The following is a 16,834-nucleotide window of genomic DNA, read 5'->3' as shown; positions in this document are numbered from 1 at the left end:
CCTTATTTTTGAAATCACTCAAAATACATCTTATGACTACTACATATCAGTTTCTTCAACGTACGCCAGGCTTGGTTGTATACATTTCTAAGCTGACAGCAACCTGAATAAAAAGACCTGGTTTTTATAATAGACATCTAAAATTTGCCAGTGACTTTTTATACCAATTCTTCTGAATCTTTGGATTTGTTCGTCTCTTTACCCAGTGCTAGAAAATTCTGTTTTCTTCCTTGGAAAATATGGAAAGTGTGACATGTCATAGCCCTGAAGCTAAACTGCAGCTCACACCATAAAAACAAGAAATCAAGATGTTTTTCATATTTATTTTTTTAAAAATCCAGAATGGATCAAAAAGAACAATCTCAAGGATGTAAATGCCAGATGGGCCAGAGGGTAGCTAGAAAAGTATGCCTTAGGAACATTAGGGATTTAAGAACTACCTTATTTTAAGCTACCTAACATAAATAGCTTAGTTTTCCACTGACCAGCTTCCTCTGTCCCACCTACTACAACCTTAGCACAGCTAGCTCTCTTGTGCTGCAAGGCCTCAGCCGAAGGACCCTGAGTACACATCGGCTATTACAGCAGTGCTCTTGACCAACTAGGATCTTCATCCTCATTATGGTCTCATTCCAGGTTATTATGGTACATCTCCTTCATTGTGTTTGATATAGTTTCACACCTTGAAAATATTGCCACTTTAGCACAAACCAACAGGAAGTCTTTATAATGATTAGTAAATCGTCTACCCCTAACCCTTTCACATGCAGCTGAAAATTAACAGGCCACGGAGAGAACATTGTGAACTTTGTACTGCGTAGAATTATTGCCCATTAAATGTTCATCAGCTAATGGTCACTAAATTTACATATCAAGGAAATTATATATCGAATACTGCAAAAATACAGTAAAGACTGAAGGTTGCCCATTTCTGCTCAGGAAGTGCCTTCACTCCTAAGCTTCATATAGAATGTGGTCTTTTTGGCTCCAATGTACTATTACTGTTTCTCCTCCTTTTGATCTTCCTTTTGTTCCCCAGTGCCAGAACTTCCAGAGCCTTCTCTCTCAGATGCCATCTGTTAAGAAAACATTTGATACCCATTCAGAATATTAAGCTAATAGTTTAACACCAAAACAAAGGAGTCTCATCCCGCGCACTCCTGTTCCATCCCCTACACTAGTGCTTTCCTGTGATTCCTTTGACACTATCATCATTCCCTAAATAGAATCAAGATGGCAGAAGATGTTTTAAAATCCTATTCTCAATTCCATAAATGACAATGGAGAGAACACCTGTAACAGTAATTAAGAAAAGTTACAAGAAAAGTAATCAGGATCAAAATACCGGTCAGTCCTTGTACCTTTTTGTATGCCATTTCAAAGAGCTTTAATGATGCCTGCTGAAGGGAGGATGCTGCCTGCCTGATGTTTTCTCCCGTTTCACTGTCTTTTCGAGCCAGGAGCTCCCTCATTTTGGATATCTCTTCTTTAAGTTTGTTGCACTTAAAAAAGACAAAAATTTTCATTTTCTCAGGTCTTCTGTCCCATTTTGTGATGTAGTAATATTCAGAACACTTAAAAAACTGATTACTTATATCATGATACACAGAAAAACAAACTTCACTCAGTGGTGATAATTCCCCCAATCTCTTCAGTTGTTTGAGAACAGTTTACCTCATCAGCAGGTAATTGGTCCTTGAATTCTTCCATCTTGGTTTCTGTGTCATGAATAATTCCTTCAGCCATGTTAACTGCTTCAACTCGTTCCTTAGAGAAATGAGAAGTTTAATATGTTTTTCCAATCAAAACTCTGAGAGCAGTTTGACCTAGACTCTTTTCATAAGAATTCTGATAGGAGAAGACTAAGAAAAAACATTTCAAGCAAGGATGTGGTCATGCACACCTGTAATCCCAGCTACTCAGGTAGCTAAGGTGGGACATTATTTGAGCCCAAGAGTTTGGGACCATAAAAAGACCCTATATGAGGGCTGGGGATGTGGCTCAAGCGGTAGCGCGCTCGCCTGGCATGCGTGCAGCCCGGGTTTGATCCTCAGCACCACATACAAAGATGTTGTGTCTGCCGATAACTAAAAAAATAAATATTAAAATTCTTTCTCTCTATATATATATAAAAAAAAGACCCTATATGAAAGCAAAAGAGATCTGAGTAATAAGTAAAGGTGAAGATAGTGGTAAAAGAGTTCAGCCAAATGTTCAACTCTTCTTTCATGTGTCAGCTTTACTAAGATTAAGAAGCCAAAAAGATGGGCTGGGGTTGTAGCTCAGTGGTAGAATACTTGCCTAGCATTTGTGAGGCACTGGGTTTGATCCTCAACATCAGATAAAATTGAAATGAATAAAGGTACTGTGCCCATCTACCAACATTAAAAAAAAAAAAAGCCAAGAAAAACAAAAGTAATTACCTTCTTTCGCCGGTCTTCTTCAGCATACTTCTCTGCATTTTTAACCATATTTTCAATATCATCTTTACTTAATCCACCAGAGGACTGGATTACAACTGTAAGAAAAAACATCTATTAGCTCTTTGGTAAAATTACATACCTCTGGCCAAGGTCAACTGATCTACTTTTTCCTACTTAAAATTCACCAGGGGGCTCACTGCTTCCCTGTTTGCCTCCATTCCCTGAAAAACATTATACTTGTAAAGAAGACTCATTCTCTCCTCAAGACAGAGAAGAAAAAGAGGTGCACTAACAACAGGGTCTAATTCCCAACAGCGGTCCCTCACCTTAATCTTAACTGATAAGGACTTACTCTGCTGCTCACGTCCAGTGCCCTTATCTTTTGCAGAAACATGTACGATCCCATTGGCATCAATATCAAAGGTAACTTCAATCTGAGGGACTCCACGAGGGGCAGGGGGAATTCCAATCTAAAGTAAGCAATACTCAGAGTAAGATACTTTAACAGGAGGTCCAGTGCTACTATTGTCACAACTATATGATCATTAGGTAAACAAATTATTTGCTTCCTGGAAGGAACAAGTGATACCTTCACACAGTGCACAAAACCACAAGTTTATAAAAGTGAGGGTGGTAGCTTCATTGCTGTATGAAATCAACAGGGCTTTATACTTGTGAAATTTAGTTAGATTTACACTGAATAACTATAATGGCTATATTTATCTGGGGACATGGTAAATGATAGGAAACCTCTCCACTGAAGTTTATATCACTAAGAACAACAAGCAATACTGATCAAAAGCCAGTAACAACATCAAATGACTCTTACATGATAAGAAGAAACATTTTATAAAGTACTTGATGAAATTTCTAAGGCTCTGATAAACACCAAAGGCATGGATTGCAGAATTCATCCTATATATGTCAGCAGTTTATAGGATTTGAGTACTATCTAACTTTAGAATGAAGCAATTGGAGAACACAATTTTCAGATTTTTCAATACCTACCAAAGTAAACTGTCCAAGAAGTTTGTTGTCTCCAGCCATCTCTCTCTCACCTTGACACACTTTAATTTCCACTTGAGTCTGTCCATCAGCAGCAGTAGAAAACACCTGGGGAACAGTGCATCACAGGTTGACAATCTAATTAAAACACTCTCCTTATAGAAGGCAAACAAGGGAAATAAATTCACTGGATAGGAATTTATATTTATTCCTATCCAGTGAATTTATTTCTGGAAGGATCCCAACGTACACTATCCCCAGAACAAAGGCCTATGTCTTTTCAGGGAATAGGAGTAGGATTGATACAGCAAAATGGCACAGCTATTGTTCAAACTAAGCAAATGTACTGTACAAAGATGTACATTAGCACAGAAGGTGTTAAAGACAAAATTCAGATGTTATTATGTGCTCAGTCATAGGATGTCATCACATACTTTTTCCTTCAGAATGATGTGTTGACAAAAACATCATTGCACAAATGCAGCAATAGCTACAGTTTTTCAGAAATATAAAGAGATAATACTTCTGTGATAAGGCAAAGAGAAAGAGAGCTCTTACCTGACTCTTCTTGGTTGGAATAGTGGTGTTTCTATTAATAAGTTTGGTAAAGACACCTCCCAGAGTCTCAATGCCCAGAGACAAAGGCGTGACATCCAGGAGCAGTACATCTGTGACATCACCAGCCAATACACCTCCTTGAATGGCAGCTCCAATGGCCACAGCTTCATCAGGATTAACAGCTTTACTTGGGGCTCGGCCAAAAAGATCTTGCACAGTTTGCTGAACCTGAGCATTAAGAAGAAAAATGTCAGCCAATATTTAGGGTAATTGCCCGATAAGAGTGAGACAGAAAACTTAAGATGGAGAACATAATATACTCCAATTAAAACACAAACAATTTGGTAGGTAATAAAAACCTGAATATCATGTTCTCCAATTAAGCTAGTCAGAACTAAAGACAGAATTCTACCAAAATTGTTTCATAGTTGAATTCTTGTTAATGCATTCTTTAACCAGAGTTTCTCACTCATTGCCCTTTTATATTTAATTTCCTTTATTACTAAATATCCCTAATATTTATTATCTGGTTTCCTGCACATTAATGAAATCATTTTAAACAGATGGTGTTAAGGCAAGGGGACTTAAAATTTTGTCATCCAAATCCTATTAACTGAAGACCAAATAATGGAAGCAACATAATAAAACTGTTGCTAACATGGGGCACATTCTTCGGTTTATTGGGACTAACCAATACAACTAGAATAGGACCATGAATAAGTTGTTAAAATTCAGGACTCCTCTTGTCCCAGAAGCCCCCACCATTAATTTTGTGCTCTTTTCCTGAGCCCAAATACTTCATCAGAAAAATTAAGAAAATACCAAAGATCACTAATTCAGAACCCAGAATAATTCTAATTCAGACTATCAATAGGTTTGTGCTTAAGTCATTATTTCTCCATATATCTATGCTTTTCAGATTGATGTTGATAAATAAAATGCATCACTGTACAAATCTTTACAGAAGAGATACAAAAAGAAACACTAGGCAATAAATTGTAAAGACATATATCCTGCCAGGTATGGTCGTGCATGCCTTAATCTCAGAGGCTTGGGAGACAGAGCCAGGAGGATCACTAGCTCAAAGTCAGCCTCAGAACTCAGGGAGACCTTGTCTCTAAATAAAATACAAAAAAGACGTGAATGTGTTTCAGTGGTTAAACACCCCTGGGTTCAAGCCCTAGTACCAAATAAATAAATAAGAGATGGGGATATAACTTCAGTGATACAGCAACTCCATGGGACAGTTCTCAAAGACATTCTGCTTCCCTTTAAAAAAAGCCAAAAAGGGGGCTGGGGATGTGGCTCAAGCGGTAGCGCGCTCGCCTGGCATGTGTGCGGCCCGGGTTCAATCCTCAGCACCACATACAAACAAAGATGTTATGTCTGCCGAAAACTAAATAAAACAAATATTTAAAAAAAAAAAAAAAAGTTTTAAAAAAGCCAAAAAGTCTCTAGTGAGGACACAATCACATCCCTCTTAAGTCACCCTGGCAGTTTACATGCTGGCCCCCCTTTTCTCCATGCCAAGAATCCCATGGGTTCACACCTTGGGCATTCTAGTCATACCACCAACAAGAATCACTTCTCCTATGTCACTTTTGCTGACTTCTGCATCCTGCATAGCTTTTTGACATGGAGCAATGGTCCTCTTGATTAAATCAGTGACAATCCCCTCAAATTGAGCCCGGGTCAGCTTCATATTCAAATGCTTGGGTCCAGAAGCATCCATTGTAAGATATGGCAAATTGATGTCAGTCTGCAAACAAAATGTTTAAATTGCATGTTAGAAAGTTTAATGTTTTATGTAGAAGCTAGAGGAAAATATAGGAAATGGGGAGGAAATGATAGGATGGCTAAGGGGAAGCAATGCAGAATGAACTCTTAAGAAAACAGCCAGGTGCAGTGGCTTGGGAGGCCAAGGCAAGAGGACTGCAAATTCAGATCAGCCTCAGCAACTTATCAAGGCTCTAAGCAAGACCATTTCAAAATAAAAAATGGGCTAGGGGTGTTGCGCAGTGGTTAAGTACCCCTGGTTCAATCCCTGGTAATCCCCCCAAATCACATTATGTACATATATGAACACATGACAGGGAACCTCACCTTTATGTGTAGGTAGAAAAAAAAACAAATATAAATTAATAAAAATGAGCAAAGGGAAGTCAAGACAGCTTTAATTTAAAAAATAGACCAATTGTAGTTTAAGGGGACACAAAACTTGAAATGCCACAAAAGGGGGGGTCAAACCCACTTAACTGATTAGCCAAAGGCAGTGACTGCAATTTATCTTTCTAGACACAAACATTTCAAAATCCTTCTTAATAAGGTCTATATATATTGACAACTAAGAATGAGTGGACAAGGAAATCCCCAGTCAGAAGAAAGAATTGTTCTGCCACTTAACATTTAAAACCACACTACTGTTTTGGGTCCCCCCCGCCCTTGTAATACTAGAGAGTGAACCTAGAAACACTGTCACTGAACTACATTGCCCACAGCCCTTTTTAGACAGGTTGCCCAGGCTGGCCTCAAAATTGCAATCCTCCTGGCCTCAGCCTCCCAAGTAGCTATGATTATGGATACGTGCCACTGTGCCTGGCACACATTTTTTTTAACCAAGTTTTAAAAATATTCTTTGTACATATGCCTTAAGTTTGCACTCAAATAACCTGAGCTTTATACATTCCAGAAAGTTTATATATGTTAATAAAGCTGCAAAAATACTCTTTTTAGAGAGATTTCAAGAATTGACTTATACTGCCATTACATTAATGCAGAGCAGTGAATAGTCCCATTGTGTAACATCCAGTATTTTATAAATCCCAAATGAAACATGGGATCTTATAATGTGTTACTAAGAATATTTAGGTTAAAAGTTCAAAAAAATTTCTAGGGCTAGGGATATTGCTCAGTTCGTAGAGTCCTTGCCTTGCATGCACAAGGCCCTGAGTTCAATTCCCAGCCCCCGCCCCGCCCAGTTTTCTGAAAAGTGTCCCAGAATGGACCCTCAAGAATAAAATTCCTACAAGGTGTGGTGGCGCACGCCTGTAATCCCAGTGGTTCGGGAGGCCGAGGCAGGAGTTAAAAGCCAGCCTCAACCTCAGCCAATGTGAGGCGCTAAGAAAATCAGTGAGACCCTGTGTCTAAATAAAACATAAAATAGGGCTGGGAGGTGGCTCAGTGGTTAAGTGTCCCTGAGTTCAATCTTTGGTACCAAAAAACAACAAAAAAAAAACCAAACATACAAACCAACAATAACAACAACAAAAAAACCCAAAACACTGTTGATCTTCTAAGAAGTCACTGGGATTATAGGCATGCACCTCCATACCCAACAATAATACTTTTATTACTGAAACCAATTCTAACAGCAAAAGTATTATCCAAGAGATTAAGATAAATAAGTAATTCATGCAAGATCATGCAGTTAATTGATAAATTAAGGAACCCCAGCAGTTTGCCTGGAGAACCATCACTCTTTTGCTTTTCTTAGTGCTTGGATCAAGTACAGGGCCTTGTGCATGCCAGCAAGTGATCGAGCACTTAGCAACAACACCCCCAGCCCCTAAAACCATCACACAAAACTTCTATTTTATATCATTTCTGAGCACTCTGCCCTTCAAAGTGTCCTGGGAAGCATTAGCTGGCAGTTTAGTGACAAATATTTTAACCCTATCTCTAACCACCACATTGTGAAGTTCTGCCATACTACCTGAAGCAGAAACGAAACAACATTTAGAATGACTGTACACAACTTTACAAACCACTTAAAAAATCCAGATTTAGGCCAAGTGTGGTGGTATATGCCTCTAATCCCAGTAGCTCAGGAAGCTGAGGCAGGAGGATTTTGAGTTTAAAGTCAGCCTCAGCAACTCATAGAGGTCCTAAGTAACTCAGTGAGACCCTGCTGCTAAATAAGAGAAAAAAGAGCTGGGGATGTGGCTCAGTGGTTAAGCGCTCCTAGATTCACTACCCAGTAGAGGGGGAAAAAAATCCAGATCTGGGGGGCTAGAGATTACCTTGGTGGTAGAGCATGTGCTTTGGGTTCAATCCCCAGAGAATCCAGGTTGATGAGTACAAGTTAATGAGCAACAATCACTTTATCAACAGGATAGTATCATAAATAACTTTTCCCTATGGATGATCAACTAGTCACTGCTCTGCTTTTCCTGATGTCACTGAAGAACTCAGAAATAGATTACAGGACTTCCATCTTGGTGGGTCTGAACCCAGATCCAATGATAGTAAAGGCAAAGTTAAGTTTCACCTCTCAAAACTAAAGCCAAATGTGCTGACATCTTAGATGTCATCTAAGATGACATCTTAGATGACAGATGCTGAGCAAATTTGATGCTCAGAGAGAAAAACACAGGTGCATATGCCTCAGACTTGAACCAGGTTTCTTTCACAGCACATTTTCTAGTCTGATAATCCAAATTATTAAATGAGAGGCAATTAGACTCTTAAAAGATTCACAAGGACATGTACTCAATTTTAAGTGAAAAATAGCAGTTTTTCCAGGCTAGTGATTCTAATTCTGCACATTGCTAGGCTAGCTTTTTAAATCAATGAATTAGGCTGAGAATCACTCAGTGGTAGAGCACTTGCCCTGGGTTCCACTGCGGCACACACAAAAAAATCAATTTTGGGAGCGGGAAAAGGAAATCAAATTTGGGGCTTTGTACATGCTCGAGAAGTGCTCTACCACTGAGCTACATCTCCAGCCCTAAAATAATTTAAAGGTATAAATATATGATCTGTCATTTGTCCATACCACCTCTTATTTTGGTGGCTAAAAAATTTCAGCGCATCCAGATGAGGGGCTGAGGCTGTGGCTCAATGGTTAACGCACTTGCCTGGCATGTGAGGCACTGGGTTCAAATCTCAGCACCACGTATAAATAAATAAAGGTCTATCAAAAACTAAACTAAAATAAAAACCTAGATGACTGCACTGCTCCTTTGTTCATGGCAAAGGTTTTACGAACCAAAAAACTGTGAAGAGATTACACTTCCATTGGGACAAACAGAATATACTATTCAAACAAATTCAAGTTAAGTACAACCATAAATACTGCTAGGATTTTCCCACATCTTACCTGCACAGATGAGGAGAGTTCACATTTAGCCTTCTCAGCAGCTTCTCGAACCCTCTGAAGTGCCATATTGTCTTTGGTCAAATCAACCCCTGTCTACAAAGTGATGATATGATGTTACCATTAGTGAGGTGATAAATACTACTTAAATTGCAGTAACAATGCAAAACACCATGAAACGCAGCCATATCTTCATAAGCAAACATAAATTACTTTTCATTAACCGTAAAAATCTGTGGGGAAGAAAAGAACTTATTCTTAAACGGTTATCTATCTGCCTGGAGTCAGGAGACTGAAATGAATGATTTTCAGCTCTTTCTGGCTCTTGAACTCCTAATTCAAAGAAGGAATCCCTTAATGCCTTTTCAAATACTCTATAGTGATTGACATTATTCCCATTCTAAAGCTACAATAACCAGAATAGTTCATTGCCCATGAAAGTGAAACACAATTATTTCAGTAGTTCAGAGCAAAAAGTTGTAGGAAAAAGCCAAGAGCAGCCTGGTGTGATAGTACACGACTGTAATCCCAGCTGTTCAGGAGGCTGAGACGGGAGGATTGAGAGTTCAAAGCCAGCCTGAACAACAGAGATATGCAAAGCAACTTAGTGAGACCCCATCTCTAAAAAAAAAAAAAAAAAAAAAAAAAAGTGGCATACGTGAGGCATGGGTTCAATCCTCAGCACCACATAAATAAAAAAATTCTCAAATTCCCCAAGTTCACACTTATTAAACACAATGGTAACCAACCTCTCTCTTGAACTCCTTCACAATGTGTCGTAACAAGGCCTGGTCAAAGTCTTCACCACCAAGGAAAGTGTCCCCATTGGTGGATTTCACCTCAAACACGCCTTTCTGTATTTCCAGGATAGAAATGTCAAAAGTGCCACCACCTAAATCATACACAGCAATGCTAGAAAGAAAAAGAAAGCCTTATGGTACAGAACTTATCCCAAGGACTGAATTTCAACAACCAAAGGAAGTTAAACTTAGCTATTAAAGTATAGTCATGATACATGCCTAAGTGACATTTGAGCACACATTAACACAAGGCCTTGATTTTAAAAAAACACGGAAAATGCAGAGAGAAAATGAACTCGATTTTTAGTATCAGTAAGACAGCACTCAACCCGGTTTTGGAGAAATAATTGTCAACATGAATATCAAGAGAAAAATAAATGATCAAGGCCCCAAAGTAAATAATGGAATGGTCTTAAATAACTTGAAGGAAAAGGAAGCACATTTTTACTCTAAATACAAACAAAGCTCAATCAATAAAAAAGAGGATTCAGAATGAGTCTCATGGCTACATGACCTTAGTTTCATGCATCCAGGCTGGACTGTATTTACAAACTTACATTTTGTCTTCAGATTTGTCTAAACCATAGGCCAGAGCAGCAGCTGTGGGTTCGTTAATCACTCGAAGCACATTCAGTCCAGATATCTGGCCAGCATCCTTAGTGGCCTAGAGAAAACAAAGATAAAAGCATTTTCCCCTACCTTGTGTCCCAGGCAATATTTTGTAAAGAAGAAAGCTAACTGAACTCACCTGCCTCTGTGAGTCATTGAAATAAGCAGGGACTGTGATTACAGCATTTTTTGCTGTGTGACCCAAGTAATTTTCTGGAAAAAAAATCAGAATAAATTTAATCATGGTATTATGCCACAAAAAACAAGCAACAGAATTATTAACATAGCCTCGCAACCTGTGTCATCCTTTCAAGGCCAAAGACAACAGACAACACTGGTCAGTGTTTTAGCAAGTAATTAACATGGAGACAGACCTTTTAAGAAATACTCCAAAATTAAAAAGACACTGGTGAAAACTCAAAAAATCTCACCTCTAGTATGTTAGTGAAGTCAAGTCACAATGACCTTTACACTTAAAACAGCCACTAGTTTTTAAAATGCAAAAGTTATAAGCTTTACTTAATAGGGACAAAAGCTTAAGGTATAGCCTTTTGACTTTCAATTCAGAACGCTAAACTCTCCAACACAAAAGCAGCAAGCCCACATACTACCAGGAAAATGTGAAATTAGGAGGTTGATATAGTGAATAATAAGAGTTTTGCCTTTCCTAGGTTTTCTGTACAAAGGGCATGACTCAGCTACAGAACAGTGGGGTAATCTCAGGTAAGTCAAAATATTCAAACTTTTCCAGATGTGAACACTCACCTGCAGTTTCTTTCATCTTCATCAACACAAATGCTCCAATTTGACTTGGAGAATACAGTTTTCCATGAGCCTCAACCCAAGCATCACCATTGGAGGCACGGACAATTTTGAAGGGAACATTTTTACTGAAAGCCACATAGAAATTATGAGATAACTGGCTAGTGCGACCTACCATAACAAAGTTGTCACAAATGTTCACTATCCACCCCACAAGAGACTCATGAACAAAGGATAATTTCATAACATCATTTAATGAAAATCTTTAGAAAATAATAATAAAAATGTGTACATGAATGCTTAAGGTAGCATTCAGACGCCAAAAGTGAAAATAACCCAAATGTCCATCAAATGACAAATGGTTAAACAAATGTATATATCTATACAGAATATTATTTAGTCATGAAAAGAAATGAAGATTGATATAAGCCACGAGATAAGGACGAACCTTAAATTACCCTAACTGGGAAAAAAACAGTCACAAAACCCGACGATTACTATAGAACTGACACTCCAATTAAAGTTCAACAAACCAATTAAAAAAAAAAAATTGGGGCTGAGGTTGTGACTCAGTGGTAAAGCACTTGCCCAGCAAGCATGAGGCATTGGGTTCGTTCTCCAGCACATTAAAACAAACAAAACAAAACAATAAAATATAGGTACTATGAAAATCTACTAAAAATATTTTTAAAAAATTATACAAAAACGGGTAACTACATCTTTAGTATTTTTAACCCGAAACAAAAGCAAAATCAAGTGTCCCCCCGCAATCGCCCTGCCCTGTATCTGTATATATTTGATCAATATCAATACACGATAGAACCTATGCCATTAACTTATTCTGCCAGTGATTCATAGTTCAGGAATATCTCATAAACCTTCAAATGCACGATCAACACAGCAAATACCGAATCAAGAAGGCAAAAATGAAGTTTCTGTTGTCAGAAAGGATGTACCCCTACTTCGGAGGCATGGATTCCCCTCTTGACTCCCAACATGTAATCCACTAAAGAAAGATGTTTTGAGGATCTTAAAGTGCTATGAGTGTTCTGTGTGGCCCTTGCAAATAACTATGGTTTTTGCTATTACTCACATGTCTTTCTGTACTTCAGGGTCATCGTATCGCCGGCCAATGAGACGCTTGGTGGCATAGAATGTATTGTTTGGGTTGGTGACAGCCTGTCGCTTCGCTGGCATCCCAACAAGTCGTTCACCATCTGCTGTAAAGGCAACAACGGAAGGGGTGGTTCTGGCACCTTCAGCATTCTCCAGCACCTAAAGTCCCCAAAATAAGAATTAAGATTCTAGTCATCACCAGCATCTTTTTTTTTTTTTTAAGTTGTAGATGGACACAATACCTTTATTTTAAAATTTATTTTTATGTGGTGCTGAGTATTGAACCCAGTGCCTCATACAGACTTGGCATGTGCTCTACCACTGAGCTACAACTCCAGCCCACCAGAATATTAACAGCAACTATTTCACAAAGGCTTAAATACAGCATTAACTGGCATGCTTTACTACTGTGAATTCTAACTCAGTAAATACCAACTCTTGAAAGCATTTAACAGTTTGGTATCTTTAAACCTTTAACTTGAAATAACTCACAACTAATAACAAAAAGTCGTACAAAAACTATTCATCAGGTTTTTCAAACTCAGTGTTGAAAAAGATAACCTCTCCTTTGGCATAGAAAATTAAATCTTACATTTCTGTGATGGCTACAAATTTCAGGCATGTAAAATATATACCAAGAAGCACAAATAAACACTAAAAAGGGATTACTGATACTAAACAAATGGAGAAAGACTCCTCTACATAGTGTTTCAGACAAGGACATGAGGGAAACGCATTAAAGCCCATGTAAGAAGAGGCAAGACTGTAGAATCTCAAGTGCTCTAAATCTTGGTAACAACCCAGAGGGAATAAAGATGTTACATGCAGAGAGTAAGTAGGCTTCAGAGTAACAGCCTTTATCTAGAAAGCTCTTGCATGTGTGACTCCATTTCCTTCTAGCCTGCAACCTCTCATCTTGGTTCAATATGTTTAAAAAACTGCTGCACTATTACACTGCAAGCCAGTCTGGCCTCTATCCTAGGTGAATGTTTTTCAATCCCAAGGGGAAGTGAAATTCATTCAATTATCAGCATCACAAAGATTCTCACCTCACAAATCTTAAGAAACCAAAAGCAGCTTTTAAAATGCAAACCAAACTTCAGAATTTACATCTAAGCCCCAAAGCACATAATTTTGGAGTGGACACTAGCTATTTCTATGTGACCCAGAGCTTCTTATCATGCTCACCTTTGCTTGTTTACCCTCCATAACTGCCACACAGGAGTTGGTAGTACCCAAATCAATACCAACAACTGCACCCTTGATTGCTTCTGATCTGTAAGATATTTAAAACAACGTCACAGTTATTACCTTATTACTGGACTCCAAAACAACAGAAGGAAACACAAATATTTGATATGGGAGCAAAATAGTGGTGCACTACATTATAAATAAGTAGGTTGAAGTAGTGCTTCTCACTAGGATGGGTTATTAAAAAAAGAACAGTTAATTGTAAATGTAGAGACCGCTAATGTGTGTCCTCTGTCAAAGGAAATTAAGTTATACTTACGCATAATCTCTCCTTGAAACAAACCTAAAAGCCTCATGACTAAGGCCATTCCAACCATCCTAAAAAAATAAAAAACAGTTGCATCAGTCATCAACAACATAAGAAAACTTAGGCTTGTTCTAATTATTTCTTTGTAAGAGTTTTATGCATCAGCCTGAATGTGTGCATACTCTGATTCTAAGTAACTCAGAAGTTTGTGCTGACTTTGTCACGGTATTAATGTTGTAGCGCCATTAAAAAAAAGGGGGGGAGGGGGATTAGGCAGAGGCTTTCCATCTGGATAAAAGACGTTTTATTGCTTTGTTAACATCTAACCTAGGGCTACTTTCAAGCCTTCCATTAAACCCACGTCTGGGTGGATAGCTTCAATTCCCATTCACCAAAGATGTAGTTTTCGTTTTAGATGAAGAGCAACCACAACCTTCTTTCTTGTCCTTACTTTTTCTGAAGTACAAACGAATACAATCTTCTACCTAAGACTTTCAGAAAGTGTTCCTAAACACGAAAACTGAAGCTGAAATTTGATTTTGGACTTCTTCAGGCATTTCTCTTCCTTTATCCACCACACCACCGGGGTCCTACACACATTACTCTGCACAAAGGAAGACCTATCCTTCGACTCAGGTGAAAATGAAACCTATACTAGCGGCTCCCTCCCAACACAGGCTACATCCCTTGCCCAAGGCGAAACCTATCCAACCAGACACAGAACAGACTGTTAAGACCACCACCTCGTAATTCGTGGGATAAGAGACTAGATCACGAGTAGTGTGACTCAGCAGGACTCAAAGGGCAGAGGAAGATGGCCCAGAACTACGCCTTAAGCCGGCAACGCTAAAAACTTAAGTCCGTTACCTTCTTTCCCTCGTGATTTTCCCTTGAAGAACCTGACCCTGAAGGGCGCGGCCTGCCCTACTGAGTCCTGAGAGCGTGAGCAGTTTCGGGAAGGCCCGACAGTTTCTTACCTGGTGGCGAGCGGCCTTGGGGCCCCGGGAAGCTGCGGCGCCCACGAGGCGGGCTGCTGCGGCTCGGCTAGCGCTTATCATGGCGGCTAGACCTAGGGAATAGGAAGAAGCAAAGAAGCACTCGGCTGGACGGGAGTAGCGCGGTGCGGTAGTGGCAGCGATTCTGGAAACCTCCAACCACGTGGGGTGGTGGGGCGGAGATTGGGCACTGAGGCCCAGAGAGCCACTTTTCCACTGAGGCGTCGCCCGCGCCGCCTGACCAGAACCTACCCGACTGCCGCTTCCGGAACTAGGGCGTGCTCATAACGTGCTCCGAAGCATGACTGTTGAAAACACTTTGCCCTCCAGTTTCGGCCGCAGCTGCAGAGAGGATAGTGAAAAGCGAAGAGGTGGAGATGGATATTCAGGCAGCGCCTCAGACAGTCGCGGTCCTCAGCTTCAGGAAAGACTCAAGGTCACACGGGATAAACTGCGAACCGATTACAGACTCCTTGCGTCAGTTGCGTGGAGGGAGGAGCTTGTTGCACCTACGCAGGTGGCATTGAGCTAAGGCTCGAGAACGCATGTGCGCAGAGACTGGCGGAAAACGGAGTGGGAGATTAACAGTGTTTATTGGATGCCCCCGCGCAAGCGAGTTTGGCCCGAATACAGCTGAGAGCGGAACGCGCGCGCGTGCACTGTGCGCGTGGACGTTTTCCCGGCTCCCTTCTCTCGCGGAGGGCGCCATCTTGTCCTGAGGCTTTGTTTTGTTTTTTGATACTGAGGTTGGAACCCAGGTTGCAAAACCACTGACCTACGTGCCCTGCTCTTTTTTTGTGTTTTATTTTGAGACGGAGTCTCGCTAAGTTGCTTAATGTTTCGCCAAGTTGCTGAGGCTGGATTTGAACTCCCGATTTGAACATCCTTTGGAGCCGCTGGGATTACAGGCGTGCGTTGCGCGCCCCAGCGGGGGCTTTGTTAAGTGCCATGGTTTGTTCATAATTTGAAATACACCTAGATATGGAGACCGTAGACAAAATTTTTGCTGTGTTTTACCTCGGGAGTCTCGGGTTTCCAGCCTCTAAAGCAGCGTTTCGTTCAGAGTTTTGGGTCGCCCTAAAACTAATCATCGTGCAAACAATCAAGGAAAAAACTACTTTGAGCTCAGGCTCTTCTTTTACTGTGCTGGCCGAAGGCCTCCTCTGTACCCTTTCAAACCTTGTGCTGGTTGTAAAATGTCAGTTACTCCTTTGTGATAAGTTTCACATTTTTTATAAAAGGAATCCATTGATTCCACAAACTGTGTGTCAGGCATTTTTCTAGTTGGTGGGAATACAGTAAAAGCAAAACGTGTTCGTTGATGAGAAGACAGTGAGCTTGAACTTGATTTTGATGATGAAACCATTTGTTTTTGAAGTCCTCTTTCAAAAGAGGCAAATGCTTAAAGCCCCTACTTCCTTAAGGTAAATAAGTACTGTATTATTAAGTGGTCATCACTGCGATGAATTGTGAAGGAAATGTGGAAAAATTGGGAAGAAAGAAGATAACTGAAGAGTTTACATTCTGAGGGGAAGAAAGTGAAAAATAGAAAAGGTGCATGTTTTGGTGGCTCACGCTTGTAATCCCAAAGGTTTGGGAGGCTGAGACAGGAGGATAGCTAGTTAAAAGCCAGCTTCAGCAACCCAGGAGCTAAGCAACTCAGTGAGACCCTGTCTCTAAATAAAATACAAAACAGGGCTGAGGAGATAGCTTAGTGGTCAAGTACCCCTGGGTTCAATCCCCAGTACCCTCACCCCCAAAATAAAAAGTCAGATGTAATGTTGGTCATAGATTATGCAGGTTCTAAGATTTTTTTAAAGCCTCCCACACCCTCTTTTCTAAGCATTAACTATTATTATCCTCACTAGTCTACTTAAAAACTCTTTTTCAAGATTCAGAGATAGGCTTTCCTAAGACATCAAAGCTATAGGTTCATGAGATTTACATTTTAAATTTACATTTGTAGAGATTTA

General features: G+C 39.8%; 1 protein-coding gene and 2 non-coding genes across 3 annotated transcripts; all 3 read right to left on the bottom strand.

Moving 5' to 3' along the window:
• Nucleotides 1-303: 303 nt before the first annotated feature.
• Nucleotides 304-15,042, bottom strand: Hspa9 (heat shock protein family A (Hsp70) member 9). Its single transcript, XM_076856887.2, has 17 exons — nucleotides 14,844-15,042; nucleotides 13,879-13,937; nucleotides 13,557-13,644; nucleotides 12,346-12,527; nucleotides 11,256-11,380; nucleotides 10,630-10,703; nucleotides 10,439-10,545; nucleotides 9,831-9,993; nucleotides 9,085-9,177; nucleotides 5,536-5,745; nucleotides 3,987-4,214; nucleotides 3,432-3,536; nucleotides 2,776-2,893; nucleotides 2,424-2,518; nucleotides 1,675-1,767; nucleotides 1,362-1,502; nucleotides 304-1,076 (listed from the first exon to the last, which is right to left on the bottom strand). Exons 1-17 carry the CDS (start codon nucleotides 14,922-14,924, stop codon nucleotides 999-1,001), a joined length of 2,040 nt encoding a protein of 679 aa, XP_076713002.1. The 5' UTR covers nucleotides 14,925-15,042; the 3' UTR covers nucleotides 304-998.
• Nucleotides 3,833-3,904, bottom strand: LOC143400566 (small nucleolar RNA SNORD63). Its single transcript, XR_013091480.1, has one exon. It is a non-coding gene; the product is annotated as a small nucleolar RNA SNORD63 (small nucleolar RNA).
• On the bottom strand, nucleotides 4,864-4,938 carry LOC143400567 (small nucleolar RNA SNORD63). The gene has a single exon (XR_013091481.1). It is a non-coding gene; the product is annotated as a small nucleolar RNA SNORD63 (small nucleolar RNA).
• Nucleotides 15,043-16,834: the final 1,792 nt, after the last annotated feature.

Source organism: Callospermophilus lateralis, chromosome 5 (assembly GCF_048772815.1).
Source record: "Callospermophilus lateralis isolate mCalLat2 chromosome 5, mCalLat2.hap1, whole genome shotgun sequence".
NCBI classification, from domain to species: domain Eukaryota; kingdom Metazoa; phylum Chordata; class Mammalia; order Rodentia; family Sciuridae; genus Callospermophilus; species Callospermophilus lateralis.
Note: the sequence above shows the minus strand (reverse complement) of the source record. Positions and strands in the feature narration are given on the sequence as shown.

Excerpts from the sequence above, each read along its gene's own strand:
- Hspa9 (XM_076856887.2), bottom strand. The coding sequence starts at position 14,924 with ATGATAAGCGCTAGCCGAGCCGCAGCAGCCCGCCTCGTGGGCGCCGCA. Across the intron at positions 3,537-3,986 it reads TTCCAACCAAGAAGAGTCAG|GTGTTTTCTACTGCTGCTGA; the intron begins GTAAGAGCTCTC and ends ACTGTTCCCCAG. Across the intron at positions 1,768-2,423 it reads AAGAAGACCGGCGAAAGAAG|GAACGAGTTGAAGCAGTTAA; the intron begins GTAATTACTTTT and ends CATTTCTCTAAG.